The following is an 11104-nucleotide window of genomic DNA, read 5'->3' as shown; positions in this document are numbered from 1 at the left end:
GTAGTAATAGTTGGAACAATGTCAAAGTAACAGACCCCCCTCCTCTCCCTCCCAAATAATAAACCCTCTCCCCCCTCCCCACATAACCCTCCCCATTACTGTCGTTACGATCAACACATGTCATATGCAGTTACATCCGTGTACTTCAGTCAGAAGATAAAGTGCAGAGAACAATGTAGTAGAAAAGAGAAAACATAATAATAAGAAAGAAGCTGTGCCTCATTACTATGTTGATAATGAGATGCTTGGCTGGCAGGGCTCTACGCTAACCTTTTTCCCAAGGAGCACATGTGCTCCTACAGTAAATAAAATAGTTTAGGAGCACACAAAGAAATTTAGGAGCACAGTGAAATTTGTTCAAGTAACACAGTTTATTGCCATGTTTTCAGGCCCTAATGAGAGTAGAATGTAAATGCTCTGTAGTCGGGGGGGGTTAAATTGGAAGCCATGATATGAGATCTATCCCTGCTGTACGTTCTCTCTTAACCCTTTCACTGTGACAATACAGAAGGTTAACCATTTCACTGCCACACGACAAAGGGTTAACCCTTTCACTACCACACTACAGAAGGTTAACCCTTCCCGCAATCACAGGAAAGAAATGATCGGATCAACGCAATATTGATAATATTGAGTCCTTACCTTGTAAATGATGTACTGCAAAAAGAATAATCCAATTAACTGATCGCCATTCCAAATACTGGTCACGGTAGTCTGTCCCACGTTATCCAGCATTGCACAGGGACGGGCGGGCGGATGAACTCGTCGAGGCAACAGTGGTGACCGCTTGTCTTGCCGGAGTCTTTAGAACCCGCCCCCACGCCGCAGCTCGGTAGAGAAAACAAACTGCATAGTTTTCTTTTTATCTACTTTTTCTCCCCATTTTTCTATTTTTCTCCCATCCCAATTTTCGTATTATCCAATTCTTCCCTCCCCTGTCTCGAACGTTGCTAGACCATGCCTCCCACTGGTCGGCTGCAATGAGGACGAAGCCTTGCATCACGTGTCCCCTCCGGTACATGAGGAGGCAGCCGTCGCATCTTTTCACCTGCACAGCGCGATCTCTCAGCGGCGAGGAGTAACGCGTGGGAGGCTCACGCTGCCCCCCATACTTCCTGATTCTGCTGTACAGGCGCACCAACCGACCTGTAGGACTCGCTGTCCACAACGTCCGATCCCCACCGCGTGTAGCTTAATCCCAGCGGAAGAGTCGCAGAACGCTTCCGCATTCTTCGCCGCACGCCAGTACGGTAATGCGCATTTCCTTTTCCTTCGCCCAGGTGCTCGCGAGGTGCTCGCGCGCGCATGCGCATGAGATCCCCGCTTGGTTCGACACATATTAACACGCTTTGGTTCATATTAATCACGCTTTGGTTCATATTCTTTGGTTCATATTAATCATATTAATCACATACACGCGATGGACGCAGCAGGCGATCACTGCTACTGTTATTCAGCCGCGCCGAGGTACATGCATTTGTACGTCACAGGAGAGAAACCGTGTATTCAAAGAAAGCTATTAAAATAGTCTTTGAATCTAAATATACTTTCTTTGTAAAATTTGTCATAATGTAGCATTTGTGTGTGTAACGTACTGTAAAAAATAAATGTTTTTTCACAGGAAATTCACTTCTCTGGTCTGCATCCCCTTAACAATTGAGTGTATTGAGCCGTACTGTATTGTACCCATTCTGCAATCTGTTATTTTCATTCAATCAATTTCATTCAATCAATTTTATGAATGACCGAAAAAACAATGTTACAAAGTAAAGTTGACAGCTGCGTTGTGTTATCGTTACAATGTACAGGGAAATAACATTATGGCGTTGCGAGTGAATCGCGTCGCGATAATATACATGTGTTCCATAATATGTAAAGTACAGTTGACAGCTGCGTTGTCCTCATTTGGATAATATGTAAAGTACAGTTGACAGCGAGTGAATCGCGTCGCGATAATATACATGTATTCCATAATATGTAAAGTACAGTTGACAGCGAGTGAATCGCGTCGCGATAATATACATGTATTCCATAATATGTAAAGTACAGTTGACAGCTGCGTTGTCCTCGTTTGGATAATATGTAAAGTACATATCAATCAATCATGTACCTCGGCGCGGCTGAATAACAGTAGCAGTGATCGCCTGCGTCCATCGCGTGTATATATGTGTGCTTACGTCACTCAACGGTCGGGCCACAGAAACGTAAATCTACGTGAACGGCAAACAAAGTGTTAAAGGTGCTATAGATAACATTTGGCACTAGATGTGGCACTAGAGCAGCAGCATGTCATTTATCCAATCGGGTGCTTTCCACATGGGGAAATGGGAAGTAGGGAGGGGATACATGCACACAACATGTAAACAACAACATTCATTTTGGACCCGCAAAATGTTTTTAAATGATAAATTCATCAATCATTTTTTTGGGGGGGGGGGGGGGGGCAATACTTTTATTCCGCACCTTTTTAAAAGCTCTGTGGATGTATATATAAAATAAAAAAGATTAATCTACATAAAATGTTTATCTATAGAACCTTTAACATCTCCACCTTTAACAACCTCCTTCCGCTTGAGTAAGTGGCGTTGGGGCGAGGAGGCTGTCCTTATGTAACCGGACATATTATCCCTGCTCTCCTCTTCCTCCTCTTCCTCCTTGTGCCATCCCCCTTTCCCATAGCCCTGACACCAGCCCTCAACCACTAGTAATCTAAACCCTTATTGGCAACCAGATCCTGTTACTCAATGTGTTGCATCTGTAATTACTGTGTGTGCGTGCGTGTGTGTTTGTGATGTTTAAGAGTCTTAACAACAGCCGATGGATAATGCTGACGTTGTAGCTTAGCGGCGAACGCCGCTCTTTGATGGAGAGAATTACCGTCTCCCGATCGATCGACTTTGCAATCAGCTACTGAACATGGAAGGATGAGTCAAAGTGATTTAGAAATCATGCAAGACTAGAGTTGAGCTGATTTGCATAATTGAATCCTTGATGCAAAGAACCAAGTCTGTTTTTTAATGTTTTCAGATGAAGTTTTCAAACCTAATTATCTAAAGACTGTAAGTTGTGAGTGTTGTAAATACATATATAGTTATTAAAACGGTAGAGGTTGAGGACTTCTGGGTGATTTATCACATTCACACTCCAGACGATGTGGGTTGACTTTACACCTACAAATACACTGCCTGTACAAATACACAGCCAGTCAAAAATCATTTAAAAATGGACATAAATGGTTATTCGTCTCAAGGGTTCAGTTGAAGACTAATAATGTGTAATAAGCGTTGTATTTTACCTCCTCAATCTACTCTGCCTCTACCCCTGTGACATGGTTAAAGGAACACGCCAACATTATAGGAAATGCGCTTTCCATCTTCTCCAGACAAGAAGATGGATACCAATTTCCTCTCTGTGTGTTCAGTAGAAAGCTATCTGGCTGCAAGCTAGCCTAGCTTAGCACAAATTAATGGAAGCGGATATGGACCACTAGCCTAGCTTTAAACTCCGGGAGAGGCCCGTATCCACTTCTGTTCATGTGTGCTAAGCTAGGCTAGCTTGCAAATTGGTATCTATCTTCTGACTCTGGTGAAGACGGTAAGCGCAATGTTCCTTTAACACATTACATTGACTCGTGCAGTGGAATACCACAATCTAGGGATGCGTGGTACCACTAATGCACCGCCTATACCGGGTTTGAATCCTAAACCTTCTAGGTACTGACCCAGAGTACCGATCTATATTCTCTTGATACCCTCTTCTTCTCTGTATCAGCCAGATATCCACTATGGTGTGTTTTGCTAATCCTTGTTCCTCTCTCCAGAGCAAAGAAAACACTACACTAAAAACAGCATCAACAGCATGACGGACACATCACAGTACCATGTGGAGGTGAGTGGAATAAAGATCAATGAGTGGTCCTTCAGGTATAAAAAAAAAAGAAAACGTTCATGTCCGTTTTCAAGTTTTCAGAAGGCTGATGTTCTCAAATGTCATCATTTAAAGATCGGTGTGCCTTTTATACTTTTAATCACATAGTCTTGTAGTAACAGGACGCATTTTTCTCAGTTTCACTGTTTGCATAGTTACTGCGGTTAGCTTCTATAAATTATGTGACGACACCTGAGGGTCTGTTGCTACTGGATGTTTTCACAACGAGTACCGCCTCACTGCCCCCCCCTCCTCCCCCAGCACCTCACCACGTTCGTGCTGGACCGCAAGGACGCCATGATCACCATAGAGGACGGCATCAGGAAGCTCCGCCTCCTGGACGCCAAGGGGAAGGTGTGGACGCAGGACATGCTGCTGCAGGTGGAGGAGAAGACCGTCAGCCTCATCGACCAGGAGACCAAGGTGGGTGGTGAGAAGAATCCAATCAAATCAAATGTACACACGGACGTGTCCCCATGGGCCGCCGGACACGTCTTCTTTAAACAAGTCAAGAAGAAACATCACAATAAATCAAGAACAAAACAAAAACACCATGAAGTCTAAACATTTTTAAATAAATAAAATAAATGAATGCAACACTCCCAGACATACCCCACGCGAAGGTAAGGGAAAAACTCACTAAAACCTAGCAATAGGAAAAAATGCAACACAGGCAACGTGGAGGAGAGAAACCTTAAAAGGGCCGTTCAAGGGGGGATCTCCCTTCTTAGATGTCGGTGATAGTAGTGTTGCAATAAAACAGGCAAAACAGTTGGTAAGCATGCACATATACGTGTAATGAAACACAGATAAGTGCATGCAATAGCAACTGAACATTTTGAAAGATTGAAAATAGAGCTTTGATTGATTGATTGATTGAAAACTTTATTAACAGATTGCAGAATGGGTACAATACAGTACAGCTCAATACACACAATTGTTAAGGGGATGCAGACCAGAGAAAGACTTTCGTCTTGTTTACATCAGGGTCCCCCATTTTCAATTCATCAGGACATATATGACATACATGACATACAGATAGACAGTACTGCTACATCTATACATTTATGACATACCAGATTTGCAAATACAGTACTGTTTGTGATACAGAAGGAGTCAAGAAAAGGGAGTATATACATTTGACGTAGAAACTGTACATTGGAGGAGGTTGGGTGGGGGGGGTTGGGTACATTGGGATATTGACAACCATACTGGGTAATTTACATTGGAGGTGGTTGGGGGGGGGGGGGGGGGGCACACTGTATAAACAAGTAACACTGTACATTGAGGGGGGGGGGGAGGAGACACTGTACAAACAAACAAAATTGTACATTGGACTATTGACAAAACCATACTATGTAAATGACTGTACATTGGAGGGGGTTGGGTTAGGATATTTACAGGGGCCAGTGTTGAATTGCAGTCTCCCGTAGGTGTCCCTTGAGAGAGGTTTTGAAAGTGGGTAGTGATCCACATTCCTTTACAGCTTTGGGTAGGGCGTTCCACATTGATGTGGCATAATTGCGAAACGTGTTTAGTCCCTTATTTGAGCCGAATCTGGGTTTAACATGATTTGTGGAGCTCCCTCTGCTAATGGTGGATCTATTTGAGGCATGGGGGCGGCGCAGAGAGGGTCGCACATCATCACGGGACGTCCAAGAACAGACTATCCCTCTTAAACTATCCCTTTTAAAGAGGTCACCTTAGAGGGATAGTCCAGTTTGGAAGCTACAGTAGTATGAGGAAAGAATCGGAACTATCCACTCTTAGAATGCAAGTGAGACCTGATTAATGCATTACTTAGGCATTAATGAATGAATGGATGTATTATTAAGTGGTGATCTATACTGGAGCATCGCTGCTGTGTGTGCTACGTATCATCGGGCTACTTAAAGCTCCAGCCTGGGGAACGTCTGTGGTCGTGCTCGTAGTCCTGAGGTGACGGGCTGCTGCTGCACGTCCAGGACGCGTGTTGCTTTTTAACAGCGCAGCAGTGCAAGAATGTGACAATTTGACCATGTGACCGCGGCAACGCGGGAGAGCGGCAGTGCGGAAATAGGCTGTCTCTAAGACAAACTCTAACCTTAACCAGCTCCTTAACAGCGCCTAAACTTAACCGTTCTAACCTTAACCAACTCCGAAACAATGCCTAACCTTAACCTTAACCATGCCTAACCTTAACCGGCGAAAGAATACACGTTAAAAAAAAAATCATGTTAAAAAAAAAGATTTGATGGGATTCGAACTCGTCAACAACGGACCGCAGGACCGCTGCTCTGCCAGGTGAGCTGAAGCGCCGAATCAAAATCATGGCGGATTACTCGGGCGGTTACGTAATTCCGCTCGCGCTCTGCCGCTCCGCTCGCTCTGCCGCTCTGCTCTGCGATTGCCGCGCCTGCCGCAGGGCATGGCGCAGCCAATCAGGGAAAACGCGGAAGCAAAAGCAGCACTGCTGCGCTGTTATTAAGCAATAGGCGTCCAGGACTCATCATCAGGGAATATCTTCCACGTTAAAGGTGTTGTAAGTGGTATTTCTTTGTTAAAATAAGTGTAAAATAGCTCTATATTCTGACAGCCATCACTGATATAGAGTGTTTGGTCAGTAACATGGGTCTCCCAGTCCCTCCTGCTCTCCAGTAAACACAAAATAAATGTTCTGGTATCTCGTTCCCACTTTATCCAATCAGGAGAGAGAACCCTAGGTATTTTTTTTTTTTACTTATTTCAAGAAATCTTGCCAAGCCAAATTAGCTGGCAGATTATTTTACTTGTTTCAAGCACATTATTTGTTTTTAATTTGTCAGACCATTTTTGCAGTGTGGAGTTCACAGTTTGCAGTGTACTGTAGATTGGATAGAGTGAGAACTGGATACCAGAAAATAAATGTTGTGTTTACTGCAGAGCGGAGGTACTGACCCAACCCGTGTTACTGACCCAAAACACAGTGATGGCTGTCTGAATGTAGAGCTATCATTTTAACAAATAAAATACCACTTACAGCACCTTTAAGACCCCTCTCCCCGATATGTATTTACAGTCGTCACAAGACCAAAGAAAGGAACCAATGGTAATACATAGTCATCGTTACTAGTTTAAAAGCAATACAGTCAGATTTTAGGTTAGGAGGACTGAGGTCGAGCTGTATGCATCAAGAGGTTGACGTCATAACCTGTACAGTGTGTGTGTGTGTGTGTGTGTGTGTGCGTGTGTGTGTGACTTGACTTGACTCACCATGACCTCACTACTGAACCTGAAACCTCCTTCAAACATTGTACCCAAGGTTTCCTACGTTTCGAGTGACTGATCCTTGACATTACAGACGTTACCTAAGTCTTTCAGACTCTTCGTGACGGCTGATTCATAAGAAATCCCTCTCTTGATTCTCGTCTAACTCGTCTGACTTGTTATTTTTATTTTTTATTTTTTTGTTCTTCTTCCCAGAATGAGTTGGAGAACTTCCCCATCGGGATCATCCAGCACTGTCAGGCTGTGATGAGCTCCTGCAGCTACGACTCCATCCTGGCTCTGGTGTGTAAGGAGTCGGGCCAGAGCAAGGCCGACCTGCACCTCTTCCAGTGTGACGACATCAAGGTAAACCTGGGAAGCAAGTGGGGCTGTTTCCCCGAAGCCTGCTTTTGGGCTTCGAACTTCGTCAGGGTTTTTCGAACGGACGTTCGAACCTTCGTTTTTAATAATAAAAGAAAAAAAATCTTTTTTTTGTTTTTTAATAATATCCTCAAACTAAATCCTCAATTTGAATAAAGTGATTAAATCAACTTTCTTTAACACATTCGGGGCCATTGGGATGAGTCTAATTAATATCAAGAGGACCGGGGAATGTAAACAAACGTGGGGCTGTTTGTACAGCTAAATCTATACTTTATAGTATTGTTATCTGTCCATTCTCATCGTCAATTGAGTCCATAAACCGTCCCTTCAAAATGGCTTAAAGAAAAAAAAAATCATCAATAGGTTCTCATTTTATAGCGCCGTGAATATAAGCGTTATACCGGATTTGGGACTAGTATATTTTCTGGGAGGCTAGATATAGGGCTAATAGCTGCTAACGTTATATCCAATGGCATTTCCGTTTTACAGATGCTACAGAAATAACTCAAACTGCATATGATCGGCACGATCCCAAAGCATGTATGCATGAAAGGGGGGGGGGCGGGGGACGTCGTTTATTATTATTGATTACCAATAACCGTGTTCGTCTAACTAGCCACATAGGCCGATCGCCTGGATGGCTATCAAAGCAATGCCCGATCGGGCTGTAATTTAAGTGAAAAAGATATTACCATGAGCCGGTTGGATCCCCCCGAGCATTTCCCCGTTATCGATTGCCATCTGGTAGATCGATATGTCCATTGGCTGATGATAAATCCCCTTATTGCATAGTGAAATCCGCAATTCAAAACGTATCCCGTGCAACAGACAATAGCTATCGCTTCAGATGAGTAGAAAACTACATTAGAGATCCAAAAAAAGAAAGACAACTTCTGCCACAGGGAACACTCTATTATCGCGATAGCGCCCCTAAGAGGATCTGGCCGGTATTGCATGTTGGCGAATTCAAAGAGTAGGGTAAATCTGCAGTGCCGCTCGGCGACCTTGAATAGGTTATTAAAATGGAATAAAAGCAATAACAACTTGCCACGGATTTATCCACAATGTATCCACAATGTATAATAATAAATTTTTTATTAAAAATAAATAATTCTAATGTTGATTTAGAATTCGAATGTCAACGTAACGAACGAAGGTCCGAACGTTTGGGCTCAGCCTTAGAAGCAAGACACGACGCCAGGCTCTCCGGGAGCCGTTTCCTTGGTGACACTTTGTCCAAACACCACGTGCTTGATTCAGCTTCACAAACCTCTATTATCTTGAACCTCCCTTATTTACCCATATAACACTGTATGATAGCCATGTACAATAACACTGTATAAACCTTATATATATATTTATTTCATTTAATTTCAAACCTTTATTTAAACTCGAAAGGCAACTGAAAGGCAAAATTATCTGTATGCATATATCTGCATATATTCCTGTTTACATACCTGTGCGCTGTACACGCTGTATATACTATATCTATATATTCCAAGTAAAAAATTTCAAGTTTTGTTTTATTTGTCACATATAAGGTACATGTACATTATAGTGAAATGCTTGGTTCTATATGACCCTCCTGAGATTGTGCTTCATACAGTGAAAGAGTAAAAGACCAAACACTATAGAAAATATACAATATACAAAACTAAAATGTACAAATGCAAAATGCTAAAGATTTTCCATACCTACTCTTATTAGTTATACCGCTGGCCAGTACGGCTTACTACCATAGCATATTTACACTTGTTATCACTGTACATAGTAATACTGTACATACATCAGATTTGCATATTTACCTCAGCAGCTTTGTTATATATTATATTCCATTGAATCACTTGCTACACTGTATGTTGTTGTTGCACTTTACTGTTACCTTGAACTCTGGTTAGATGCCAGCTTGTTTCCCTTGTGCTGTACTTGTACCGTACGATGACGATACATTCACAATCTAATCTACAGTAATTCCTTGACTTTTTCCGCCAGGCAAATCTGATCCACGCAGATATCGAAAGTGCCATGATTGACGCCAAAGGCGGCAAGGTGAAAAAGAGGCCAGAAGCACTCAAGTAAGCTATAAAAAAAAAATACATATGATATTGTATTATACGTTATATTACATTATATAATCATATTATAATTAATTTGTATATTAAACTATATTTACACTATATACTATTATATTATGGTACTATATTATATTGTATATATCATGTACTATATATCTCATATCACATTATACAGTATATGTGTTGTATACACTATTATATGCTATATACTATTATATACTGCAGGTATACTATACTGTAATGTGTACTGTAGTGTGTACTATATGTATGTACTGTAATGTGTACTATATGTATGTGCTATGTATGTAAATGGCAAAAAATTAAATGTAAATCGTCAGGGGTAGGGCCCGACAAGCCTAGTGCTTCTCCCTAGCCCTTTTCGGACAATTGGACAATGCTGCAATTAGCAGCTGGTAAAACTTTGGTGATTTATGGAATGACCGTTGTTATGTGTCCAAAACCCAAAAAAAATCAAAAGAACTGAACTGAACTGAAGCTCCCCTCTCACGCTGTCAGCCAGGCAGCGGAGTGACTCACATTAGTGGAAGGGTTAACCTTCTGTAGTGTGGTAGTGAAAGGGTTAAACGTTGTCTCCCATGATGTGGACGAGTACCGGCCAGAATGTCACTGATCGCGTTAGTGTCGAGAAATATCAAACATCGTAATGAGCTTCATATCAAATATTTGTTACTGAAGTACACTCAGTATCACATATTTTCATTCTTTGACATACTTTTAAGTAGACAATAAAATGTTTAAATCGAGGACTTTTGCTTTTTATCACAGTATTATTATATAATACTGTTTCAGCATATTTCTACTAATACTCTTTCAGGATATTTCTACTTTTATCACAGTACTATCCTGTCAGGGTATTTATACTTTTGTCAGAGTACTATTCTATAACAGTATTTCTACTTTTACCACAGTGCTATTCTATCAGGATATTTCTACTGTTACCAGAGTAGTATTATATCAAGGTATTTCTACTTTTACCACAGTACTATTCTATCAGGTTATTTTTACTTTTACCACAGTGCTATTCTTTCAGGGTATTTCTACTTTTACCAGAATACTATTCTTTCAGGGTATTTCTTTGATGAGAGCGTGTCTGATCTTCTGGCCCCTTCCTCCCTCCGTCTACAGGATGATCTTGAAGAGCGACGGGATCATTCCCCCGCCGCCCGCTGCTCCCGCCCCCGAGCCGCCCGCCACTGTCAATCAGGTGGATGTGAAGAGCAGAGTGGCAGCCTGGTCGGCCTGGGCCAGTGAGCAGCAGGACTGTGAGTTGAACCCCCCACCTCCCCCATCCCATAATGATAAAGAAAATGCCAGTAGTCGCTGTAAACGACTTTTCAGGAGCCAGAACATTTTCCGGGGCCACATTTTAACGATGTCGAACGAGGCGTTTAAACGAGTCATTTAAGCCCAGGATGTGAATTATTCAGTGAAACAACAGTGTGGAGCACGCTTTCCCTCCGAAAGTGGAATGA

The 11104-nt window shown here is 42.1% G+C and overlaps 1 protein-coding gene across 4 annotated transcripts in view; it reads left to right on the top strand.

The window, feature by feature from the left end:
- The window catches only part of eps8a (EGFR pathway substrate 8a, signaling adaptor), a 128302-nt gene that overhangs the window by 88408 nt on the left and 28790 nt on the right, over positions 1-11104 (top strand). For all 4 annotated transcript variants that reach the window (XM_084330598.1, XM_084330600.1, XM_084330599.1 and 1 more), the window contains exons 4-8: positions 3821-3888; positions 4189-4350; positions 7369-7518; positions 9529-9611; positions 10758-10894. In XM_084330598.1, coding sequence (XP_084186724.1) covers positions 3821-3888; positions 4189-4350; positions 7369-7518; positions 9529-9611; positions 10758-10894 — 600 coding nt within the window. The remainder of the gene's footprint in view (positions 1-3820; positions 3889-4188; positions 4351-7368; positions 7519-9528; positions 9612-10757; positions 10895-11104) is intronic.

This window comes from Notolepis coatsorum, assembly GCF_963971535.1.
Source record: "Notolepis coatsorum genome assembly, chromosome: 15".
Lineage (NCBI taxonomy): Eukaryota > Metazoa > Chordata > Actinopteri > Aulopiformes > Paralepididae > Notolepis > Notolepis coatsorum.
Note: the sequence above shows the minus strand (reverse complement) of the source record. Positions and strands in the feature narration are given on the sequence as shown.